The sequence below is a fragment of the Scleropages formosus genome, chromosome 11 (assembly GCF_900964775.1).
Source record: "Scleropages formosus chromosome 11, fSclFor1.1, whole genome shotgun sequence".
NCBI classification, from domain to species: Eukaryota; Metazoa; Chordata; class Actinopteri; order Osteoglossiformes; family Osteoglossidae; genus Scleropages; species Scleropages formosus.
The window spans coordinates 3,953,177-3,980,125 of NC_041816.1; the positions used below are offsets into that span (position 1 = coordinate 3,953,177).

The following is a 26,949-nucleotide window of genomic DNA, read 5'->3' on the forward strand; positions in this document are numbered from 1 at the left end:
CAACACTTCCGACCGGAGACAGCGGCCCGGGACTGTGCTGACCGGCCGATTGAAGGGCAGACTGGAAAAAACGTTGAAAATCTTCATGTGAGAGAGACACACACAAACACCATACACACAAAACGTTCCCAACACTAAGCACTGCTTTGTAAACCACCAAACAATTCCGTTTTTTTTTTTTTTTTTTTGTACTTTGAAGGAGCCAATTTGCCTTGTGGTGACATTGTACCTCTGACAAAACGGCGCACGGGAGAGCAGCTCAAGTGTAAAGAGAAACAAACATTTCTGCCTTATGGAGTGATGTGTCCTAATGAAGCTTTCCATGCGTGGATGTCGTTTGTGCCATTTGTGCTTCTTCTCTTCATTCGCTAACTACTGTACAGGAGTGATTTTTTTTTTTTTTCTTTTCTTTTCCTCTCCCTGCCTTTGGAAATGTATTTGCAGCACATGGGCTGGTAGAAATACAGCTGAGATCGACACGCGTGAACACAGCTGCGTACCGGTCTTTGTCATATACTCTATGCGAACACGGCAGCGAGACGGGGACTCTCATCCGGAGAGCGAACGATCGGCATCCCTTTTCGGAGGCTGCCGTTCGGGGGGTCCGAGTCCAAGTCCTGCCGTCCTCCTGTGTCCTCATCTCACTTTGCCTCTATGGCTCAGCATCGCAGAACCTGTGACATAAAACTTTAATTTCGCCCCCCCCCTTTTTTTTTTTGCTCTCTGCTACTGTGCCTCCGCTTCCTCTTACTCCTCGTCCGCAGAGCTGGGAGTCTCATGCAGCTGGTACCCGGCCTCGGGCTGAAGACAAAGGGCAAAGAGAGAGGCATCAGGGCAGATACCGTACTGCTCATACCCTGCAGGGACGCTGGAAACGGCAAGGATCTTGGTTCCTGTGGTGTGGAAAAGCCCTTGTTTACACCGCTGAGTCGTAAATGCCTAAGGTCAAAGATGGAAAAACATTCAACACGCAAGAAGTCGTCGTCTTCATCTTTCGGGTCTTGGGTACACGTCATCGTTGGGTTCCTCGAACTCCAGTGACACCAGCGGTTTTTAATATCTAGCAGGAATGTTTTGTTTTGTTTTTTTAAAACGTCACTGTTCTACACACCTGCCATTCACTGGATGGTGGAAATCATAAACAGATTTTTTTTTTTAATTTAAAAAGATGACTAGCATGAGTGTAGGTGTACGCTTTCCACGTTGCAGGCGGAAAGGACTGAGGTGGACGCCAGGTGTGCGGCTGAGGATGACGGTTCGGTGGGGCTGATCCCCATCATCTCGTCGCCGGTTACCTGTCGTCCCGTCGTTGCGCGGCCGCACCTTCGTTTTATTCATCTTCCTTCGCGGTGCGAGTGCTTCGCCCTAAGGGATGAGAAGAAGCGGCGTGCCGTCGCTGTCGTGTGAGCGGGACGGACGGAGACGATTCCGCCGATGAGAGGAAATCACGCTTTTCTGCTACATCCTTTTATACATCATTTTCTTTCCTGACTTGTGAATAAGTATTTTTACATGTCTGTGAGCCAGTTTTCTGTGCCGACGCACTTGTGTACATGCGGCGACGGGATCACTTACCGTGCTTCGTTTTTAACCCAAGATTTAACTGTACTGTAGCTTTACTTTGCGGTTCGGTTGCGGGCCGTTTTCCTCCCCAAGGGTCTGCGTTACCCACAATGGAGTGCGCCTGCTCCATAAGTCATGCTGACTCGACCTTCTTCTACTTGGCCTTGCTGTGTACATCCTGCAGGTCCTCCTTGAGAAACCTGGGCCTGAGCACAACGTGGTACGGGAAGTGTGCTGGACCAGGTCCGAGGCCCCCAGGCTCTGTACCGCGGTGCGGAGGGTCCAAAAGCGCTTTACGGCTCTCTTTGCAGAACTGGTTTCTCTGAACCTCAATGTGTTTTATTTCTGCCCCCCCCCCCCTTGTGGCTTTTGGTGCTACAATAAAAGTGATTAAACCAATTTGTTGATTAACAAAACTTTTGTGATATTTTGAGTGCTTAACTTTTTCTTTTCAATTCATCTGCACCGTCAAGGCTGATTTACAAGCGGTTGTGGTGAAGCGTCTTGCGTTGCGTTTGATGTTTTAGTGAAAGCCTCTTTTCAACATTAATTTAGATTGTTGTAGGAAATACAGGATGAACAAATTAAATTGAATTCATAGAGCAGCGGCTGAGTAGCTGTAGCGGAGAGGGTGTCGAACCCGCGTCCGTTTTGTTGGACAAGAACGCGACAAATTTCAGTAACATTTGGAAGTTTTGTTGTGCGTTTCTTTGGCCTTCATTAGTGTTGTGTGTGGATGGGATGGGATGAGATGAGATGAGACTGACTGTCTTCAGATTCTGGCTCGGAGAGGGTTAAGAGGACAGCAGTAGGCCAGTGCTGTCGCGATAAGGAAGGCCTGACGTGTCCCTAATGCCAACCGTATCAGCCTCCGTCGCAGACGTTTCCATGGTACCCAAGAGAAGCCTTGTGAAGAATGAGCACTGTGTAAAAAATTTCCCCTTTGTCTCCTGTCTGTCCTTTGACTTTTTTCTTTTTGTGTGGCCATGAGCACATCTTTTCTAAATTAAGAATGATTTAACTAAAGAAATCAGAAATACGCCCTTACGTCAATTTCTAAGCCCTTTCTGATGCTCATAAATATAAGTGCTACAAATCAAGCTCTAAATAAAGTCTGTAGTATACTCCCTATGAACATTAATACAAATTAAAGTTGTGTATATTATTGTTTTATAGAAAGTTTAAAAAGATAAAGGGGAGGGGCAGCTGGTAGCATAGTAGTCAGAGCTGTTGCTTTTACACTCAAAGGTCGCAGGTTCAAATCTCACATCCAGCTACACTTGAGCAAAGTACTTACCCAGAACTGTATCAGTAAAGTTACCCAGCTGCATAAAGGAGTAAATCATTGTCAGTCGCTCTGGAGAAAAGCGTCAGATAAGGGGCTCAATGAAAATGTAAAGCGGGGATTTACTGCCATCTGGTGGTGAAAGATGGATTTGCAAAAGGAGCGTTCGGGCTTTGACCTGATCACCTGCTGCACTCCAACCGCGCTGTGCGCTCCTCCAGCTCTGCCTCCTTGGGGGTCCAAGCGCACGAAAGTTTTCGGTTCAGGCTCCGATGTGGTGGAATGAGCTCCCTCTCTCACTCAGAACTGCTGAATCTCTCACTCCGTGTGAAGGGTCTCAAAACGCATCTCTTTCGGACTCGCTTCTCCTTTCATCTCCTAGTGCTCCAGAAACGTGTGATTGTTTTACGTTTAATAATTCTTAATTTGTTTAATGTTGAATAACAGTTATGCAGCTGCTCGTGTGACGTACTCTGGTTTATACTGTGGTAAGAGACAAATGGACTGAAGTGTGGAATCACGTGTCTGAGTCCAAATCTCTGCTTCTGTTCATGTAACTTTTCGTGTTGTTCCCTGAGATGTGCGTCGCTTGGGGAAAACTATCTGCTAAATCAGTAAATGTAAAACACAGGGTAAATATCAAATTTTCTGTAATTAAAGCATAATTTTCTCACTAACGCAACTTCTCATGACTGGGTTAATGAACTCCCACAGTATAACCCAGTAAACGCCGGTCAGTGAGTTTTTTTTTCTTTTTTTTTTTTTACCGTTTATTTACACACGCGTATTTGTCCTCTGCTGTTAATTTGCAGCAGTAAATTCAATGACTCATTCAGCTAAAATGCCTTCTGTTACAGTATGACTATTTAATTTGTTTCCTAACCTTTTATTATTCTGCCCCGTAATTATGCTTTCATTCCAAGCTACGCCGTTACGGTTACGATTTTAACCGAGGCAATAACTAAATACTCACTTTTACAGCTGCGTGTTTTTACTGAACTGTACATTAACGGTCTTCCCTGGGGCTCCTACAGTAAAGCTCCACCCGGGGCTCAATCTGACAAATGTAAAAGTCAAACTAGGATCGGTTTCTTAACCACTGCGCCACCTGCCGACGTATAAAGTGCCCCTTTGGCGCTCTTTTCAATGGCATCTGAGCGCTGCTGATACTTTATGAGGGCTTTCTGTGTACAGTACCCTGTTATTTACACTGTTTGCCTTCTGATATCTGCTTACTGACACTCTCCATTTAGAGCTGTTTTTTTTTTAGGGTTAGTACATTGTGAAGGGCGATACAGCAGGAGGTGGGATCTGAACCCACGTCCTTCAGGTGCTCTACCCTGGCTGCTGCTACTAACTGGAGTAAAAGGCGCTCCACTGTGGCTTCCGCTGTGCTCCCTTTTCTCTGGAGAAAATCACAGCAGAGGCCGCTTCCACAAGAGCCCTTTTGCACGTGTGGCAGGGGCACTCACTCGCCGTTAGCCATTAGCCTTTTGCCGTTAGCCTTCAGCCTTTAGCCATTAGCCTTTAGCCGTTAGCCTTCGGCCGAAGAACATGTTTATTAAAGGCACAGGCGCAGTTTTGCACCTGGGAGGAGCCACTCGTCATCGCATCGCGGCCTCCATCCGCCTTCCCCATTCCCACCTGTCCATAGGGGAGAAAGAATCAGTTAATGGGAAATGAATAAATAATCTAAGTGCCACTGACTTCCGTATTCGGGAAGGCTTTTAAGTTATATATTAAGTGACATGTATTTACTACTAGTTGTATATTGTAAGTTGTGTCACTTATGGTGAGGAGTGAGCGCATGACTTACACTACTAGTTTCACCAAGAGCAGTGTTTTCTCTGCACTGCGCAAGGAAGGGAATAATTTATAATAAAGCAGATGTTTTAGCGCGTATGGACACTTGTTGTTACAAGGGTAGACCGAAACCGAGCAGCGCCCTGACGAGGCACGAACACACACCTCCGTGATCCTCGTGTGTCTCAAGGGAACGGTTGTATCATCTTTGTGGGCCTGAAATGTTATTGCAGGACAGAGGCGAAAGCTATTAAAAAGCATATAGAAATAAAAATGGACCCACTGACTCCTCAGTTTTGTCACTTACGTAGCCCGCTGCCACGAGATACTCGGTATACCGCACATAATTCTGTCATAATTGTGCCTTTTCAGGCCACAGCTGTCATTCTGGTGACGGGTAGGTGTGAGGAGGGCGGACTGCACTACGGTAAAGTGCTCAGAGTTGTGCCATTTTATCATGACCCACAGCGCAGAAAGACTCGTCTTCTACGGAACTCGATCAGAAACGGACCGCTTGCTCCTTCGGCGGGAACCCGTGATCTTGCAGCGCTGCGCACGTGCGGTGACTCGGGTCGCGCGCGCAGCTCTTCTCTTCCCGCCTCTACCCTACTCGTCCAGCGGTGGCGCGTGCGGCAGCGTCCGTCACGTCGCGAGACAGCGAAGCGAACCGGTTCCGAACCGCCACAGGGAGGGAACACGACGTTCGGTTCGCTTCCCACAGTGCGGCCGCCGTGGCCTCGTTGCGGTAAATGTGTTCTTAATAATGATAAGTCATAATGCATTTATTTATTTGTTTTATTTTAAGGTTTATTTAAGATCCTGAGAGAAAAAACGGACATGGATGGAGTGAGTAACAGCAGCAGGACCAGGTCTTATAGTCGTTGGAGTTACGACAGGTATGGTGCCTTTTTACCACCTTCGTTAACATTTCCTTTCGAAGTGTGACCGGTGTGTGGGAGAGAGCCTTAATCACATTACAGTGTTTTACGGAGTAAACGGGTCCTGTGTGTTTCTGCCGTACTCTGTGTATTAACCGAGCCGCGGTGCGCTTAGCCTAAGGCTTATGTGTCTCACCTCTCACAAAAAAAATCACCTACCTAGTATTTGCAGACAGTGAGTTGGTAAAATGTGTCTCCTCTGATACAGCAACCCTCAAGTGTCCATTTTTTATATGAATACAAGTGAAAGTTAAAGTTCTCTCGGTTCATCTGCTGGGAAATATAATTATGCGGATTCATACCTCCTGGGAATAACTTTTGAATGACCAACCTGTTCACAATGTTTATATCTTCTTCTGGCAAGTAAAATACCCAGCACTTGATTACCATGTTTAACATGAATGAGTGTACAGTATGGCAGAGCTACCCTGTAAACTATCTATTAACACTAATCTCTTGAGTGAGCTGTGAAATTCTGGTAAAAGTGTCTCTCTGCATTTCCTTTGCCATCAACTTTACTGTACAGTTTTCAGTTCTCAGTTCGCAGACTGCTGTCAAAGTACTTCCGAAAGCCACAGCACCTCAACCGTTTGCTAAAACATACAGCTGAAGACATACGGTATCGTGAATAAATTTCCAGAGCACTTAGTATGAAGAAATGACTGAGTTATACTCACCAATCCTGGCACTGTGTCACTTTGCCCCATCCCACCCCAGCAGAACACCAGAGGATTGTTTGTTTACTCCCCTGTGGATCCTTGATAAACTCTCGGCTTCTGTGTAATTGGTATTCTATGTTTGTACTCTGGTCCCAGGAGACACTGCTGAGGTCACTGCTTTTTATTGCTTCCCAAGACTTCTCACACACTGCTGTTGAAGTTTTCTCATCAACAGTCTCGGGAAAAGGGAGAAGTTATTTGTTTTTGTTTTTATGCTAGTTAAAGATATAAGTAGCGTGTGACACATGGGCAGTACTTTAGGTTTTGCTTTTCCGCTATGGTCTGGATGCAGGGTCAGTATTTGTGCATGACGTCTCTGCCGCTTTGTCTCCAACAATGGTACGCTAATTAGAGTGAGCTTTATAGTGTAGGTCATTGATTAAATGGATAGGTTGCCAGAATCCAGGACAGTCATAGTGACTGAATAAATCACTTTTCCCTTACAGCTCCGGATGTTAAATTACACTAATGATACTTGTGTTTTATTTGTATTTTTATTAATGTTAGATCTTAGGTTTATCTAAGGGGGGCGTGGTGACGCAGTGGCGTAGTGGGTTGGACCGGGTCCTGCTCTCCAGTTGGTCTGGGGTTCGAGTCCTGCTTGGGGTGCCTTGTGATGGATTGGCATCCTGTCCTGGGTGTGTCCCCTCCCCCCTCTAGCCTTATGCCCTGTGTTCCTGGGTTAGGCTCTGGCTCCCTGCAACCCTCTATGGGATGAGTGGTTCAGTCTGTGTATAGGTTTTAATTAATATATTTAGCAACACTGGGGGTGCGGTGGTGCAGCGGGCTTGGCCAGGTCCTGCTCTCCGGTGGGTCTGGGGCTCAAGTCCCTCTTGGGGTGCCTTATGACGGACTGGCATCCCATCCTGCTGTGTCCCCTCCCACCACCAGCCTTATGCCCTGCGATTCCAGGTTAGGCTCCAGTTCATCATGAAACTGCTTGGGACAAGCAGCTTCAGCCAATGTGCATGTGTTGCATTTGCCATTGGCAGTTAAGGTCATTTATGCTGATCATTCTCTTCTGACTATAATTCTTGCCTCAGAAGGTTCCAGTAAATTTCTGGTCATGTATTGAAGTTCAAGGGGGGTGCGGTGGCGCAGTGGGTTGGACCACGGTCCTGCTTTCCGGTGGGTCTGGGGTTCGAGTCCCGCTTGGGGTGCCTTGCGACGGACTGGCGTCCCGTCCTGGGTGTGTCCCCTCCCCCTCCGGCCTTGCGCCCTGTGTTACCGCGTAGGCTCCGGTTCCCCGTGACCCTGTATGGGACAAGCGGTTTTGAAAATGTGTGTGTGTATTTATTGAAGTTTTAGAAGGGGCAGAAAAGAAAGTCATGGAAGGTACGTGTGTACACAAGTAGGTTTTCATAATGTTTTGTCCAGTCAACATTAATTGGTTATTAAACTGGGAAAACACTCAAAACAGTTAACATGCCTGCATTTTTATTTTAAAAACAGAAATGCACAGTACAATAACAGTGTATATATAACTGACAAGCTAATTGCATTAAAAGCTAATAATATAATATTATATTGCTTAGCTATACAGTTAGCCAAAGGAATGTTTAGTACCCATTAAATCCAGCATATTTATAACAGAAAATCAAGGGAGGTACCAAATGCAAAAATAAGACAACAGAGGGAATAGAACCAGCAATCTTAAGATTTCAAGTCTGTAGCTGTTCTCACTAAACTACCTCCTGCCTACAAGCCTTAATATGTATGCATGGTTGAGGATGTGGCTAGGAACCTAGATTCATGACTAAAACGTCCCTGTTTTGAGTCACTAGAACATCATCTACCCTGGGAGATTAATTACATGGTTTCCTTGAAATGTTTGGTTGAAGAAGTCATGTCCGTCTCCTGAGTAAGGTGGGCAGGGACAGAGAAGAAAACTGTGACACAAAGAGTAAAGATTTCAGGTGACCTCATGCTCTTATTCTTAAATAAGGTGCTTCATTTGACTTGCTTGCATCATTAAACATTGAAAATACTAACTAAATTATTTGTTTTGGATAAAGCAAAGCAGTTTAAGATGTGAAAAAGAATAGTTATCTTATATCTATGGTTTTTTTGTCCAAAAAAAAAAATTCCAAAGTGCCGCAAGATTTCTGCTGTATAGCTAACATGATAATTAGAACAGAATTGTTTTCGTAACCAGACACTGCATGGTCAGATGTCACTAGACTGCTGTTCTATCTGTTTCACTTCCCATGGTACTTTCAATGCATTTAACTTGAAAAAATGTACTCTAACTAGGGTTTATTGTGTGCTTCTTTTCATTTTTGTTGAAATCCATTTTCATCAACTACTTTGCTCTGTGCAGGATTAATGTAGTCCAATGGCAGTTGCAGAGACAGTGTAGCATACAATTGCAGCATACAATCATGCATGTATACACTAAGGACAGCTTACAGTCTCCAATTCATCTGAAATATATGTTGTTGGATTGTAAGAGGGCACAGGGAAAGCACAAACCGCACACATACTGATTCAGATTTAAACCCATGTCTAAATGTATAGCACAGGAGCCTCAAAGCACCAGCAGTACTCTTTGTGCTACTGCGCCACCCATTTTTGTCAAATGATTGTATTTATCTGTGTCTTAGTTAACAGATTTTTTGCTACGTCTTGTGCATGTGTTGGCAGCTAAATTGTTATTCTTTATTGGTTTGGTTTTTGCTGCCATGTAGACCAACTCAGACAATTATTTTACTTTCAGACAGCAGCTATCAATTCCAGATTGCACACAGATATTTATTACTGCCTGGTGTCACCTTCACTGAAATGTGTTTTAATCATACAAGGCTCAGTGCTGATTTTTGAGGCCAGTGCCCCATCCTGGGGGTGTCTCACAGTTCCTGAAATGGAACAATGAACTCAACAGTTTGTTTTTTACTTCCATGTCTTCCTCTAAGCAGGCAGATATACTTGTTGCTTGGTAAATAGCAGCAGCTAGCTTTGTGTTGACACCAGGGAAGAAGGGATTTAATGTCTGATAGAAGCAAGGAAGTGATGGTTGTAAAAACTGTAACACTTTCAAAGCTCAAAACACAGGAATGTAGTTTTACTGAATTTTTCATTTTATTATTGTCTTGACCAAATTTATGCAGCTCTTCAAAAATAAAATGCTTTGGTATTTATTAAATATGTCCTGTTCACTGTGATGGACTGGCAACCCGTCTAGGGTGTACCCCTTTCTACCTTGTATTCAGTGATTCCAGGACAGGCGCTGGACCCCTGCAGTCCTGAACAGGAAAAGCAGCTGATGCAAACCAATGGTTAGTGGGACAGCTGGTGGCATAGTTAGAGGTGTTGTCTTTGGACCAAAAGGTTCTAGGTTCAAGTCTCACCTTCTGCTGTAGTATTCTTTTGGCAAGGTCCTTACCCTAAATTGCCCACCTGTATAAATGGGTTAATAATGGTAAGTAGGTTAACATTGTAAGTTTCTTTGGAAAAAAGCATCAGCTAAGTGACTATGTAAATGGATGCATGCCTTATATTCACAAAGTAATTGATATCAAATAAACAAAAGTGATGTTAATTAAATCCTTGTAATAAATGTGAATTGTCCTGTAGTTGAGAATGAACACTGACAATTATAAATAATTGGCCTCTCCATTAGCAGGCAATACAGCTCATCTCTCGTGGAAATTTAGCTATTACATGGCGTCTCAGCTGAGGTTTTAAATTTACTCTGAAACTGAGCTGCTTCGTTTTTTCTGTTGAGCTGCTTCCTAACCAAGATGTCCTTTCGGTGTAAGGAAGATGTGATGCAAGTGATTATTGATTTGTTGACTGTGTAGTCTTTTGGGTAACATGGCCATACTAGCAGCCCACCATCTCTGTCGACCTCCCGAGTCACAGGCTACCAGTGTCTCTAGTCAGCGCAAAGCAATAAACAGCAAAGACTGATGATCCTGTGAGTGACCAGCAGTAGCTGCTTATTTCTTTCCTGACATGAGACATCTGGTCTTTGCTAGAGTAACAGTTCATAGGTGATGTGTTTTTATAAATGAGATTGGTGCTCAGAATGGTGACAGTTTGAGACAAGTAATATGGACTTTTTATCTGTAAAGCAGAAACACCTTATGCTAAACCATTTAAATTTTTGTCATTATGAAAACGCTTGCATGGGTCAAAGATAGTTGCTCCAGAAGATCACGCCACTGTTTACTCCTTTTCATAAGAAATGTCCCCAGGACATTTGTTATTACAAGCTCATTTGCTTCCTCTACTGTGGCAAAGCAAGGTACTTTGTCAAATTCCATTTTTCCATTGTTCTTAGATTGTCAGGTTATGATTTGTGGATGAGCTTCTTTTCCATTTATCTATCAACTACAACCCCAATTCCAAAAAGGTTGGGACAGTATGGAAAATGCTGATAGAAACAAAAAAGGATTGATTTGTAAATTTACTTTGAGGTGCATTCAAACAGCAGGGTGTGGTGGCACAGCAGACTTGGCCTGTGCCTGCTCTTGCAAGGGTTTGGGGCTCGAGTCCTGCTTGGGGTGCCCTGCAGCAGACAGGCATCTCATCCTGGGTTGCTGTGACCCTGCTCAGGATAAGCGGCTTCTGACAATGCGCATGTGCGTGTGTGTATTCAAACAAAAACAGTAAAAAAGACAAGGTGGTTCATGTTTTAATATATACGTTTATTCCAAAATTGATGCCTGCAACGCATTCCAAAAAAGTCTAAACAGTCAAATATTTGTAATAATAATAATAATAATAATAGTAATAATACAGTATAGTACAACTGTGTAACATCACCATGTCTTTTAATAACACTTATTAAGATTTTGGGCACTGGAGACACCAGATGGTTAAGTTTAGCAAGTGGAATTTTCCTCCCATTAATTCATTATGCACATCTGCGCAATTGTACGGGGGCCTTCATTGGCGATTCATAATGTGCCATATATTCTCAATAGGATACAGGTCAGGACTGCAGGCAGGCCAGTTTAGTATCTGCTTTCTCTGCTTACGCAGCCATGCACTTGTAATCTGGGCAGAATGTGGTTTGGCGTTATCCTGTTGGAAAAGACAGTGTCTGGATGGCAGCTTATGGTGCTCCAAAATTTGTACATATCTTTCTGCATTATATGTGCCCTCACAGATGTGCAAGTTACCCATGCCATGGGTACTGGCACACCCCCGTACCATGACAGATGCTGGCTTTTTGACCTGATGCTGGTTACAGCTTGGATGGTCCTTTTCCTCTTTGGCCTGGAGAACACGATGGCCGTTTTTCTAAAATCTAATTGAAATGTTGACTCCTTGGACCACAACCCATGGTTCCACTGTGCTATTGTTCATCTCAGATGAGACTAACCCAGAGAACTTGACTGCTCTTCTGGACAGCGTTGATGTATGGCTTCTGCCTTGCATATTAAAGCCTTAACTTGCATCCGGGAATGCAGCGGCGAACGGTGTTGACTGACAAAGGTTTGCCACAGTATTCCCGTGTCCATGTCATGATATCCATTACAGACGCATGATAGTTTTTAAGACACGAACATCTGAGGGATCAAAGATCACACACATTCAGAAGTGGTTTTTGACCTTCCCCTTTACGCACCAAGATTTGACCAAATTTCTTCAGTCTTTTGATTATATTGTGCACTGTAGAGGATGATATGCACAAAATTCTACCGATTTATCATTGGGGAAAGTTGTTCTCAAAGTGCTGGATTATTCGCTGATACATCTATTGACAAATTGGTGAGTCTCAACCCTTTCTTGCTCTTGAAGGACTAGGCCTTTTTTGGAGGCTCCTTATATACTGTAATATGACTGCCTCACCTCTTTAACATTACGTGTTCCACATCAGCTTGTTATTTCAACTTGTCACATCATTATTAGTGTTAAACTACCCTGGCCCAACTTTTCTGAAACGTCTTGCAGGCATCTGTGTAGTTTTTGTTTAACTTGGGATTGCTAGTAACATAGTGGTTAGAGCTACTGCCTTTTGCTCTGAAGGTCACAGGTTCAATACCCACCTCTAGCTATAGTACTCTTGAGCAAGGTACATACTCTAAATTGCTCCAATGAAATTGTGCAGCTGTATAAATGGATAAATAATTGTAAGTTGCTTTGGAGAAGAGTGTCAGCTAAATGAAAAAATGTAACTGTACAATAAATGAATACATGTCAAGGTAAATTTGCAAGTCACTCCTTTTAGTTTTTATTAGCATTTTCCATACAGAATTTGCCTTTATGGGAGGTTTCATTTAATAGCCCTACTTATGATGTATTTCTTTGTGTTTATGAGGATTGAATTTGGATTTTTCGTGCCTAATGATGCAGATACTTTGGTTCAAGGTGCTTTACAATGATTAATATTTAGCTGACACCTTTATTTACAGTGACTTACAATGTTAGATACACAACAGTAAACTCCTTAGTCATTCACCCATCTATACAGTAGTTAAATTACCACACACACATATATTAGAGGCCATTTTGAGTCACCAGTTAACCTGAAACACATGTCTTCGATCTGTGGGATGAAACCACAAACACAGGTAGATGCATGGGGCTTTCTATGAATATATTTTCTAAAAATTCTGTTTATATTGTATTTTTATATTTATAAGAAATTTATAAGAGTTAATTCCACCACATCACCTGTAAGGACTGAGAACTAATAGACTTTATACTTATTTGTTACACACTGGCTTACAAATTGTTACTTTCTAGAATGCCCAGGAGGGGTGGGCAACCACTGGCCCGTGGACCCCCAGAGGTTTTTTTTCTCCCTCAACCTTCAGTTGGGAGTTTTTGTTCCTTTCCCCAGTGGCCAGTAGGTATACTTATAGCTCTATAATTTCTTCATTATGGTAGCCATTAGTTGACTGTCTTCTTTGTTTGTATCAATTTTTCTTGCTGTTTGCCTGTGTTAAAGCGCTCAGTGTCACTGCATGAGAAGAGCGCTCTATAAAAAATAAAAATAAAAAAAATAATAATAATAAGAAATGACAATATATTTTTAGAATATGTTTAGTATTATATTTTTAATTTTTAAGCACACCTTTTTGTTGCATAGCCCATAAGGTTTCTGGTGTGATGGTTTTTTTGCTGTACACACACACACACACACACACACACACACACACACACACACACACACATTTACACTCTATGGGTGATTTAGAGACACCCATCCATCAGAAACATAAAATCAGTGTGCTCCGAGGAAACTTATGCTTTAAGTGTACAGAACACTATAGCTGTGAAAGAGCTGATTAAGTGCAGGTAGACCTTCAGTATTACATAGTAAATTTTCCCTCTCCAGCCAGACATTGCAAATTAGCATCAGCTGGTACAGAATTTTCCTACTGATAGGATTAATTTGGCCCTGAGAGGGTTAACGAAGGGAAACTTCCTTGTGATGATAACTAATGCTACTACTGAATTTATTTTGTCCATTTTCCTGGGTTTTGGTGATATTTTAGAATAAATGGGTCTATCTTTTGGGGCTCAGGAATGCATGATTAGTATTGAAACTAAAGATAATTACATCTTTGAGTTATGAGAATTCATCTAATGAAGCTTTTTTTTTTTAGAGCAAATTACGATTGTACGATGGGACAAAGCTGTACTGCAAATGGAATAATGTGTGTAATTTTGCATCTGTATAATTTATCTCAGTTTTTGATAATGCAGGATCAGGTGCTATGGAGGTAGAGCAGGCAGTGCTGATGCCTCGCAACTCCTGGGCTTTGGTTCGAATCTGGCTCAGTTTGCATTCTCACATCAATATGCTTTCTGAATTTAATTGAACAGGCGTTCTGTCCGCAGGGAATGGGTAGCTCTCCATGGTTCTGAAATCACTAATGCTTGACATGGTGCTGACTGGACAGCTAAAAACATTAATTCAGTTTTATCCTCCAGTAGTGCATGCACTTTAAGCATCACAAAGGCCACATATTTGTTTTAAATTGTTGTTGCAAATTCTTAATTTAGGTATGTAAGAAATATGATTGTATATTATACCTTCTTTCTTGGCAAAATACCAAGCATGTGAGGTTTGTTTTTGTTTGTTCTTTCAGCGGGGGCATGAAGGAAGCCTCCTTAGGAGCTTACTATTACTGATCACTATGGCACGTGTTGTAATGAAAGTAAAGTGACTGACCAATGTTTGCATTGCACCTCAGATAGGAGCCAAAAGAAAAATGTAATTGTTTTTATTTAGGGGGGCGCGGTGGCATAGTGGTGCAGTGGGTTGGACCGGGTCCTGCTCTCCAGTGGGTCTGGGGTTCAAGTCCTGCTTGGGGTGCCTTGCGACGGACTGGTGTCCTGTCCTGGGTGTGTCCCCTCCCCCTCCCGCCTTATGCCCTGTGTTACCGGGTAGGCTCCTGTTCCCCGTGACCCTGTATGGGACTAGCGGTTCCAAAAATGGTGTGTGTGTGTGTGTGTGTGTGTGTGTGTGTGTGTGTGTTTATTTAGTTGCCTAGTAAGTTCCTTTATTTATTTACACACTTGCATGTGGCATATACTTTTCTCCAAGATTACATTTAGATTTATTAATTTTGCTGATGTTTTTCTCTTGGTGCACATATTCAAGAATCTACTTGTAGAAGTGACATACAAATTCAGAATAAGGAAGATTAAAATTAACAGGAGGTTAAGGACTAACAAAGATTTTGAAACCCTTCTTGTGTGCTGGAAGGGATTCTGCAGTTCTGTGGAACAGAGAGTTAATTCCACCACATCACCTGTAAGGACCGAGAACTGATAGGCTTTTGCTTTTGGACCCCTGTGCCAGATTAACTTATACATGTTATCAGTTCATTTTGCTGGGATTTTATTGATGCAGTTAAACACTTTTGTCTCTAGTATACTAGCAGGTCTCCTCCTGCGAGTTAAACTTGCAATTTTCAGGTTTCAAGTTACTGTCCTTAACCACCATGCTATCAGCTGCTTCGTATCTAGTGGGAAGACATGACACAAGGGACCTCCTGAGCAGCAGTAAATAACACCAAAGTTGTTTTTCATCAATTCATCCAAGAACAGGTGATGAGAGAGACATGAGAGCGCCACCCCCATTAATCATAGCATGATAATACACATGCTGACAGGATTTCATCATGGAGAGCCTTTGGTGGGGAATTAAAGATGTGAGGTGATTACTGAACTCCTCAGCATGTTTTTTCAGTTTCTATAAAGGAACTGTGCTCTGGTTAAACAGAGGGGGCAAGCTGCCATTTGTTCAACCCTCTGAACTACAGAAGTCTGTATACAGTATTGTATTCATATGGATTGTGGGAAGTTGAAAGGCTTCCCCCTTAGCATCACAGGCCTGTAGCATTTATTCCTTTAGCCTTTCAGTTCTACACTCAGAATGGTCAAGTGGACAGGCCTGTTGCATAACCTGGAGCTCTTCGGTCCTGCATGAGGTCAGGTAAGCCAGAATGCACTCTTCAGTGCTTTCTAAATTATTTCGGTAATATTTAACCAAGTCTGAGGGCATTTAACATCATCCTTAAATTGGGTTAAATGTTAGCTAAAGAAGAGGATGGTTTATGCTGCTCTACCTTTAGGATATTCACGAACAGTAGATTGTGTCTCTTGTTTTAAGATAGAAATGTCTTGTTACTTTTGCAATACAGTGATATATGGATCAAGCAATGGAACAAATTTTTTAAAACTCCATTAAAGGTCGATGTAGCGCTTAGGTGAGTGAGCTGAACATTTGTAGTATATTGTTATGTGATACATCTTTGGAATTATTGTTTTTATTGGTTTCATAACAAAGTCCTTGTTCAATAATTAACTGATAGCTAGGATCCAGATATGTACTTCAGGAGCTCTACTTTCTTACAATCCCAGCACTCAGTTTTTCTGTTATCCACATACTCATACTGTACTATATAATTTGCTTATATATTTAGTCAAGAAAACAGTCATTAAAGATGACAAAATTTCATGCCTCATTAGTCCGTTTTATTACACAGTTTTTTTACTTTCCTGAATGTTTGCCCGGAACTGTGTGCCAGTGTAACACACAGTTAGCACAGCCACATTTGTGGACGTGATGGATGAGCAAACACATCAGCCTTTCCCAAACCACAGCACTTTAGAGGATTAAAGACATAATCTTTCACTTAGTCACCATGCAATAAGGTCCCTTGAGATATTTCTGAATCATCAGATTATTTTTTTGAAAAAACAAGATGTGTGCAGCTACGCAGTTTGTTTTTAAGGGATACTGCGACAAAAATGATTTATTAAAGTTCTTGCTGTAAGTCCCGTTATCCATAGATCAGAATGAGTGGAAGGATGACACTGAAGATGATTCTTAAAGCAACAGGGGCTTCTCTCTGCTTTTCTCTAAAAAAAAATGCTATTATCATTTTGGATGATGTACAATAAAGTTTGTACTTTTGGTACTAGAATGTTCTTTGTGGTATTGTATGTAATTTTCTATTAGTCTCATGGGTGCAGTTTACAGCATCCCCCTTTTACACAAGGAGACATCTGATACACACATGTGTTAGTCAGTGAGCAGTGCGTGATGATAAAAATGCTGGACTTTCTCACATAAACATACAAAGAGGGCAATAAATTGCACTGGAGTATCTCAGTTCTGTTCAGTCCTGATTCAATGTTACACATTTTGCAAGAGGTCTTCGGGAGAATAGTTGTGTGAGTTTGCTGCAGAAAACTACTGAGTCTAGTCATGACTGTATTAAAAAAGACTATTAAAAAAGCAACACCTGTTATCATTCCATTTTCTTTTTCCTTATTTTGTTAAGAGCTGATAAGTGTACCTTCCCGTGGTTACAACTTTCACCATTGTGAACATATGATTCATCTGATGCAAAGTCAGTTGCTGGGACATAATTTAACTACACTGTTGAAAATGGGGGAGCGTCCACAGACATTTCCAAAGAGAGTCCACAAAGTTCCCTCAGATATGATGTGTAGTTTAAAGACACTGACACAGTGTAGTGGCTGTGAACAGTGGCAGGAATACACAGGTGGTTGCTACTTGTACTGGGCTGAACACATGCTGAGCACAGAGACATTGTGTGAGGCAACGTATTCCTTTTACATGATGGTAACTATGGTGGCAGCTCCATGTTGCCACCTGGAAAATGAATATGTTAGCCTGGAGACCATGAGAGCACTCTGACTGGACGCTAGTAAAATGTCATCTTTAGCTCACACTTCCAAGTCAGCCAATGTGAGCCAAAAAGCATTGATTAAAAAAAATATATTTCTTGGTGATGTCCTTGGCGTGCCTGTATTTGCCTTACTGGAATGTGGAACATGCTGTCAGTCTGAAAACAAAGACACAGGCACACCGATTCAGATGTTTCTGAGAAGAGTAAATTCACTTTGCTTTGATTGAACTGACCAGACAAGAGTATGTTTTTTTTGTTGGGTGGCTAAACAGAAGAAAATCACTGAAGGTGCTTGTTGCCATGCCGGTGTGTAGGCGAGGACGGATCGGACACAGGCACAGAGCTCAGGTTCCGGGTTTCTTTATTGTATCTGGGGTCAGGCGGAAGAGGAGTCAGAGGACAGGCAAAAGGTCAGGCGATGAGCGAACGTCGTACTAGGGAAAACACGAACTCGTAGTCAGGAAAACAGGCACAGGTCAGGAAATCCAAAACAATCACAAGACAAGGGAAAGCACTCTCGGTGAAAGACGGCGGTTGCTCCTTGCAGAGGTTCCGCGATAGGGGAGCTTCCGGAGAAGCCTTTTATTGGTGAGTAGCCTACATGGCACCAGGTGTCGCTGCTGGACTCGTTAATGGGGGTGTGACACTTGTATCATTCCGCATCTCTTCATTGATTTGTTTTAAGGTCAGACCATATTTAGAGCTCTTATTTTGTTTAAATGTATAGGGTTGTCATTCAAAGGTCAGGTTCCTGCAAGAAGTTTATTTTCTCAAAACATTTTTGCATTTGTTATACCTTGCTAAAACTTCATTTTTTTAGGAAAAGTACAAGAGACCTTCATTTCACTTCAACCTTTGACAGTCAGCAGTGTAGTCTGGTAGCCACTATGCTACATGCTGCTTAGTGTACCTGGGTGAAAGAATAATATATACATTCAGTTTACCCAATATTTACACATTGTCTGTGCAGCCTGAGACTCATTAGAGTAGACCCCATAGGAATGAAGAGCTTCCGGATTACCTTCTCTCTGCCACGCCCACACCTCCGGGCCAACACGGAACACCTGTGACGCAACGCAGACTACAGCATAAAAGGCTGCGTCAGCCTCCTCATTAGCGACCTTCTCCAGCCATTTCCTGTTCCTGAACGCCTTCCCCGAACCCGTCCCTTGTTCCCCCGATCTGCTGCCTCTTTCTGATCATCGACCTCTTGCCTGTGTACTGACCTCGCCTTTTGGATCCTCCCTGTTACGACGTTCGCACCTCAAAGACCCTTTGCCCGTCCTCTGACCTCCTCTCTCGCATTTCCCCGAAGACACCACCATGATTACCGCTCTGCACTTGGGTCCGCCACTTCCCTCAGACCCGGCCATGACAGAAGGTTCCGCCTCGTATACGGATCCAGCGGAGCTGAACCATCTCCAGGCGGAGTTGGACTCGCATGAAGCGCGCTTGGCCGGTATGGAACAGACGCTCCACAACCTCATCGCCTCTTAAAACCAGGTGGTAAGCGTGCTGAATACGTCACGTTCGCCCACACAGCCCATTGAGAAACGTGCAGCCGGTCCTGCAGCGCCTGACTTGTCGAACGCAACTCCTTCTCTATCACGCGGTTTCCACTTGTCTCCCCCGACCCGCTTTGACGGGACCCCAGCGCAATGTGAAGGTTTCTTATTTCAATGTGAGCTTGTTTTTTCCAGTATGCCCCTTGTTTACAGCACAGAACAGAGCCGGATCACCTACGCTCTCTCTCTGCTCACGGGCAGAGCACTTGAGTGCGCGACAGCAGTCTGGACAAATGACTTCCCCAGCACTTGGCACAGTTCAAGAGCCGGTTCCTCGCCATTTTCGGACTGGCTCACCCAGAAGAACAGCTGAGTGAAAGACTCATGAATCTACAGCAAGGTGGCAGATTACGCCATAGAATTTCGTGTCCTTGCAGAACGCAGCGATTGGGGAGAGAGAACTTTGTTGGCTAGTTTTCGCTGTGGTCTAAACCCACACATCCGCAGTGAAATGGTGTTCCGAGGAGAAAGATGGACCCTTGATCGGTTCATAGAAACCGCTGTTACCTTAGATCACCAGATCAGAACCCAGGGACCAGCCTCAGAACCGGCTCCAGAAAGATGCTGTCCCGCACAGGAGGAAGCAAAGCCAATGCAGCTGGGGCTGGGGCGCCTGCCCTTCACCGAACGGCAGCGAAGACTACGAAAACGCCTCTGTCTTTACTGTGGTGACCCTAGTCGCTTCCGTCTTCAGTGCCCTGTCCGCCCTGAGGCCAAGGTGAGTGGCACCCTCTGTTGTAACCGCCTCGCTGTACCCGTTATGTTATCCTGGGGCGCAGGACAGGTACAGACGCAAGCAATGGTGGATTCGGGAGCAGCAGGGTGCTTCATGGACATTGGGTTTGCTCGGTCTCATAGTATCCCTTCCAAACCCATTGGGGGGCGTCTCAAAGTGACCGCTCTAGATGGCCAGCCCCTCGGGAAGGGTTTTGTGGACCACCAGACAGCCCCTGTAACTGTGAGAGTAGGTGTATGTCACCAGGAGATGTTGAGTTTCTATTTGATTTCTTCTCCGGAGTTGCCCCTGATTCTAGGGTTCCCTTGGCTCTCCAAGCATGACCCGGTTTTTCAGTGGAGTACTGGGGAGTTGGTGGCTTGGGGACCCCAATGTGAGAGAACCTGCTTAAAGCTACCCTGTCGAGCTACGTCTATAGAAGGCTCAGAATCTGCACTGCAGGTGCCAGTTCCTCCCGAGTATCAGGATCTTGCGGAGGTTTTTAGCAAAAGACACGCATCCGAGCTCCCACTGCATCGCCCGTGGGACTGTGCAGTTGATCTCTTGCCGGGTACCACGCCTCCGCGTAGTTGCATTTACCCGTTGTCCAGACCCGAGCAATCAGCCCTCCAGACTTATATCACCGAAGCCTTAGAAACAGGAATTATACGACCATCCACGTCCCCCGCGTCTGCCGGGTTTTTTTTCATCGAGAAAAAAGGTGGGGGGTTACGCCCCTGTATTGACTATCGGGGGCTGAATAGTATTTGTGTGAAATACCCACATCCTCTGCCTTTGATCACAGCCACCCTTGAGAACATTCAGCAGGCGCAATGGTTCATGAAGCTCGACCTGAGAAGTGCGTACAATCTAGTCCGTATCCGGCAGGGTGACGAATGGAAGACTGCTTTCAGTACCACCCTGGGTCATTACGAATACCTGGTTATGCCTTTTGGTCTTGCGAACGCACCCAGCGTATTCCAGGCGTTTGTGAATCATGTGCTCGGGGACATGATCCACAAAGGCGTCCTGGTATATCTTGACGATATCCTGATTTATTCTGATACGTTGGCCAGGCATGTACTGACTGTCCGACAGGTGCTCCAGAGACTGTTGCAAAGAGATTATATGTGAAGTTGGAGAAATGTGAATTCCACAAGCAGAAAGCCTCCTTCTTGGGGTTCATACTTACCCGAGACGGCATTGCTATGGATCCAGGTAAGGTCCAGACCATCCAGCAATGGCCTCGCCCAACCAGAACTAAGGCTCTCCAGCGATTTTTGGGGTTCTCCAATTTTTACCGCCGGTTCATCAGGAACTTCAGCATGATCGTCGCACCACTGACAGCGCTTACAGCGAGTAAAACCCCTCGTCTCCCGTGGAACCCAGAAGCCCAACGAGCCTTCGAGAACCTCAAATTCAAGTTCTCTACAGCCCCCATCCTGCATCAACCCGACCCTGAGTTGCCATTCGTGGTGGAGGTGGACGCCTCAGAGTCAGGGGTAGGCGCTGTTCTTTCACAGAGGCAAGGTAAGCCCGTGAAATTATATCCTTGTGCATTTTTTTCCAGGAAACTGTCTGAGGCCGATCGAAACTACGACATAGGGAATAGAGAGCTCCTAGCAATTAAGTTAGCCCTAGAAGAGTGGAGACATTGGCTGGAAGGGGCACAACACCTTTTTTTGGTGCTCACTGATCATAAGAATTACAATATCTGCAGACAGCCCGGCGCCTCAACACGCGTCAGGCCAGGTGGGCGCTGTTCTTTTCTCGGTTCAACTTTACTGTCACTTACAGACCAGGTCCAAAGAACATCGAAGCGGACGCCCTTTCCCGGCTGCATGACGAAACGCAGGAGGTACCGTAATCAGACTACATCCTGCCCAGATCCTGCTTTGTGGCACCCGTTCAGTGGGACTTCACCCAGGACCTGGCCCAAGCCCAACAAGCGAACCCCGAACCACCAGGTAAACCTTCTGGAAAACAATACGTTCCACCAGGTCTGAGGACCGCTCTCCTACAATGGGCCCATGACCATCCAGCGGCGGGGCACCCGGGGTTTGGGAAGACTCAGGCTAGGATCCAGCAGCTCTACTGGTGGCCGTCCCTCCGGGAGGACGTACAGGACTACATCCGGGCGTGTCCAGTCTGTGCTCAGACCAAGGCTTCAAATCAGAGTCCAGCAGGGCTCCTGAAACCCCTGCTGGTACCCAACTGTCCCTGGACGCACCTAGCGTTAGATTTCTTAGTGGACCTCCCACTGTCAGATGGTAAGACCACCATTTTGACCATGATCAATCGCTTTTCCAAGGGCTGTCGCTTGATTCCTTTGCCCAAGCTCCCCTCTGCCTTGGAGACAGCAGAGTTGCTGTTTCAGCATGTATTCCGGCTCTACGGTATACCCGAAGACATAGTGTCCGACAGGGGTCCTCAGTTCACATCGCGTGTGTGGAGGGCTTTTTGGAAAAAAACTCGAGGTCACGGTGAGTATGACATCGGGATACCACCCTCAAGCCAATGGGCAGGTAGAACGGCTACAGCAAGATATCGGTCGGTACCTCAGAAGCTACTGTCTTGAACACCCAACTCACTGGGTTCGATACCTTCCGTGGGCAGAGTATGCCCACAATACTCTCACCCATACCTCTACAGGTGTCTCTCCATTCCAGTGCATCTTGGGGTACCAGCCACCATTGTTCCCATGGCAACCGGGATCCAGCGATGTGCCTGCTGTGGACTCTTGGTACCGAACCAGCAGCGAGGTATGGGCAGCTGTCAGACGACATCTCCAAGAATCGCAAACCCGTATCAAACACCAAGCCGATCGACATCGGCGGCACCTCTCCCTTACACCCGGACAGAGGGTATGGCTATCAACCCGGGGTCTCCAAGGACCATATATGTCAAAGAAACTCAGCCCAAGGTACATTGGACCCTTTAAGATTATCCGCAGAGTTACCCCGGTCTCGTATCGCCTGCACCTGCCCCAACATCTACGCACACACCCGACGTTCCATGTATCCTTCCTCAAACCCTTGGCCACCTCCCTACACCAGCCCGCAACCACGCCTCCAGACCCGATTCTCCTGCCTGACGGTGGTGCACCAGCGTATGCGGTACGGGCGCTCCTGGATTCCCGCCGTCGTGGAGGGGTACTCCAGTATCTGGTAGATTGGGAAGGATACGGACCTGAGGAACGGTGCTGGGTAGCGGCACGAGACATCCTAGATCCGAGCCTCATCGCCAACTTCCACAGGAGTCATCCGGATCGGCCCGCACCTCGGCCTCGAGGCCGTCCCCCTGGTCGCCCTTGAGTGTTCGGGACCGCTCCTCGGGGGGGGTACTGCCACGCCCAAACCTCCGGGCCAACACGGAACACCTGGGACGCAACGCAGACTACAGCATAAAAGGCTGCGTCAGACCACCAGCTGATGCGGAACCTTGATCTGCCTCCTCGTTAGCGACCTTCTCCAGCCATTTCCTGTTCCCGAACGCCTTCCCCGAACCCGTCCCTTGTTCCCCCGATCTGCTGCCTCTTTCTGATCATCGACCTCTTGCCTGTGTACTGACCTCGCCTTTTGGATCCTCCCTGTTACGACATTCGCACCTCGAAGACCCTTTGCCCGTCCTCTGACCTCCTCTCTTGGATTTCCCCGAAGAAACCACCACGATTACCGCTCTGCACTTGGGTCCGCCGCTTCCCTCAGACCCGGCCATGACACTCTCCTTTACTTCTGGAAATGATCTGTACAGTCCTATGTCTGATGCTGCCACTTCATACATCAGCAATGCTATCGGTAATGCATCAGTAAAATTTTCAGCATAGTAATGCAGAGGTTATGGGTGTAGCTGGGCAAATGTGAATCCTCTGAATAAATAAACGGTGTTGTGTTGCATCCTTGTCCAGAATCCTTACCCAGAATCCCACCCCACCAGGGGATCTGCTATGGCTGGCCAACTGAGTGTGTTGCTATGGTGAGCAACCTTGCTGGAAATGGAAGTTGACAGGAATATCCATGTTGCTGACGAGTAAAATTGTTTATGTAATTACTCCCTTTCTCAGATGCAACAGAGTCCATGTTGGCTCTATCATTAAAACACCAGTAGTAAATTTTATGAGAAAGCCCTCCTCTCAGAGGACTGCTGTTATGGAAAGATGCAGGGCTGTCATCCAGATGTTCTTGTACCTTCCTTATTCATACTGTATGAATGGACTTAGGAAATACAGAAGTTGCTGGCTTCCAAGAATTACTTCATTGATTTAAAAGGACACACACCACTTTTGTAATGTGTAGGAGAGTATCTAGTGCACATGAAAATTTGTGTAGAGTGATGAAAAGAAAACTGTCAAATTGCATAAGGGAATGGTAGTTTCTTTACGTTTGGCTAATGATATACCAGACCTGGAAACAATAAACACACAAAAGTTTGTAATTTTACATGACAAAGAAGTATGGTGAATGAAAATGCAGTTAAGCTTACTTTTTGATGTGTGTACTCCCTCAAGTGGTAAAGGAGTTAAAACACAGATAGTATTGCAGGATGGAGCAAAGATTCTTCAGTGTATTTTGCAGTACAGATTAAGTACTTGTTAGTCCAAGAATGTATAAGTGTGAATTTCTGACTTATTTGAGACCTAGTATTTTTAAAGAGAAGATAAACAACAAAACATATTAAATAAGTTACCTAAATTTGTATAATACTCTTCATATTTTTTAACTGATTCAAGGAATTCATGGTGTGCCGATCCTATCTACATGAGGTCTTAGGAAATTTAAAATATGTCTGAGGGAGTATGTTACCTTCTGAGTCCAGCTGAATGCATACTATGCAGGTAAAGTTTTGCAAAAATATTAGTTGCCCATACAAGAATGCATTTGGCTCGAACTATACAGCAGGGGGTAGTTTGGGAATCAAGATACTTGTATTTTCAATTTTTGGCCTGTACCTACTAGGGACTAAAATTGATGGGACCAATTGATTGAATGAAAGACCAATCCATCTTAACCTTTGCTTGGGACACAGTGACACTTGAGGTGACATTTGTACAGCCATGAAGCTCCAGTTTAAATTATATCAAATGTGTGTGACTGACTCAGAGACTGTATACTAGGCGCTCAATGTGTGCACTGAGCCTCTGCAGGTACTGTCAGTCTTACACTGTTCTGAGAAGTACCCCCCTGAGCTTCAGTAACAGCCACTTAACAGCCCCTCAGCTGGTAATGATGCTATTATTATTGCAGCATCCTAACCAGGAGAGTAAATCAAGCTCCTGTGTTCAGTGCTGCTTTCCATGCCCTTGTTAACCTTCCCTCTTCTTTACAGCTTCAGGGTGTTCCCTTGTAATCTGATGACCAATGAACCTTTGCTGAGGGATTGTTTTTGGGTGGGGTGGGGTGGGGTGGGTTTGGTTGGCCCAGGCTCCTTCTGTAATCTGGTATTACAGCTCAACAGGCAGCACATTTCTAGGGCTAGTGGGTTTACCTTTGTCTTTCAGAAGGGGCCCCTTACTGACAGAATACCCAGAAGTGGACATCTAGGTGGCTCAGAGAACCTACTCCTCTGTGGAAGCTTTTATGATGCCACTACACATGTCAATAAACAGATCCAGGGGGAATTAATTGTGCCTTTTCCTCATTTGAGCAGTGCCTCATCTCAGGAACTCAAGATTCACTTTATGAAGAGTACCACTTTAACAAGCAAATGAAGTTTGAATTTCACCCTCAAAAGGGACTATTAAAAGCCTAACATTGCATCAAACAGAATCAATACTGAGCATCCACTGAGACCACCACCCGCTTTCTCTCAGACTAGAGCTGGCGATGTGAGTTGCAGGACTGGAGGAGCACCGATAAGAGGGGATATATTTGATTGGGGTGGTCACTGCTGTGTGTGTGTATGTGTGTGTGTGTACAAAGACACACACACATACTGTATCTGTATAAAGGCTCCAGTTACAATACTAAAACATGAATGCTGGTTGACCAGTCACAACACAGCCATCTACTGTATCAATCTGTTCATCTTCAGTAACTGCTTATCCCACAAGCATAGAGCATAAGCCACCCTACACCCATTAAATCATTAAGGACAACTAAGAGTCACTGTCATGTCCACGCCTGCATCACAGTCGGCAGCACCTGACACCAATCAGTACACGCACCCTTAAAAAACCGTCCTCAGCTCCCGTTCCCTTGTGGAGACTCGCTGAGTCAACCGTCCCATCTGCGCTATGGCCTGTTCTGCCTTGTTCCTTGTTCCTTGCTCCCTGTCTCTGTTCCCCGGCCTCGTCCCTTGACCACCTCCATGGATTCTCGCTCTGACTCTGACTGCCGATCGACCGACTCTTTGCCTGTCCCCGACACCAAGAACTTACCTGATCCCTTGGTTCCTGACGACCGATCCTGCACTTGGGTCCAGCCGCCCCCTCACCTTCGTCTCCGCATGACAGTCACCAGTTGACATGGAAACACATTCATTTTGACTGTGGAAGTAAACAGGTGAACCCAGAAGAACCGCACATGAATGAACATGGGGAGAATATACAAATTGCAGAGGCTAAGTTAGACTTGAACCCAGTTTAGCTAAGATGGCAGAGAGGAAAAATAAATTCCTTTGATGCTCCATTAGAATTGCTATTTTGTTTCAACATCTGCTGGACATTTAGCTTTATAAATGGTCAATGATTTCATATTGAATGCAGCTCCTTCAGAGAGACAAGGTTTTTTTTTTAGTAGGAAAGGAGTCTTGCTTTGATGCAAGACTACCTGGAGATACATTTCTGACATGTTCAGCAGGGAATTTATGTCCCATATATATTTTTAGAGCTATTGAGAATTTACTCCATGCTTGCAAAACACACACACACACACACACACACACACACAAACAGTCTGCTGCTAATACTCTGACTCATTATCTCACTTAGGGGAAACTGGGAGACCACAACCAGCAGTGGGAAACAAAGTATTCCTCCCTGATTACAAGAGCCCTTGACTAAAATGTGATTAATAAGTGATCATCATTGAAAATCCCTGGGTTTTAAAATAGAAAAAGAATAGAACTAACAATCACTGAAACAGTGAGCTGCTAACAGGTGTTTGAAGAGATATTCAGATTTTTTGTGGTCATTGGTAAAACATGGGCAGTATGTATTTATTTACCGCATGATTTGAGTTATCTTATTGACCTCTAATTTACATTGATAGTTATTCATTTATCATACACTTCTTGAC

General features: G+C 44.7%; 1 protein-coding gene across 3 annotated transcripts in view; it reads left to right on the forward strand.

Moving 5' to 3' along the window:
• The first annotated feature begins 5,318 nt into the window (after nucleotides 1-5,318).
• The window catches only part of LOC108934711 (tubby protein homolog), a 46,673-nt gene continuing 25,042 nt past the window's right edge, over nucleotides 5,319-26,949 (forward strand). For 2 of the 3 annotated variants that reach the window (XM_018752763.1, XM_018752769.2), the window contains exon 1: nucleotides 5,319-5,547. In XM_018752763.1, coding sequence (XP_018608279.1) covers nucleotides 5,489-5,547 — 59 coding nt within the window. In that variant the 5' untranslated portion in view covers nucleotides 5,319-5,488. The remainder of the gene's footprint in view (nucleotides 5,548-26,949) is intronic. The other variant, XM_018752764.1, reaches the window with a different exon arrangement.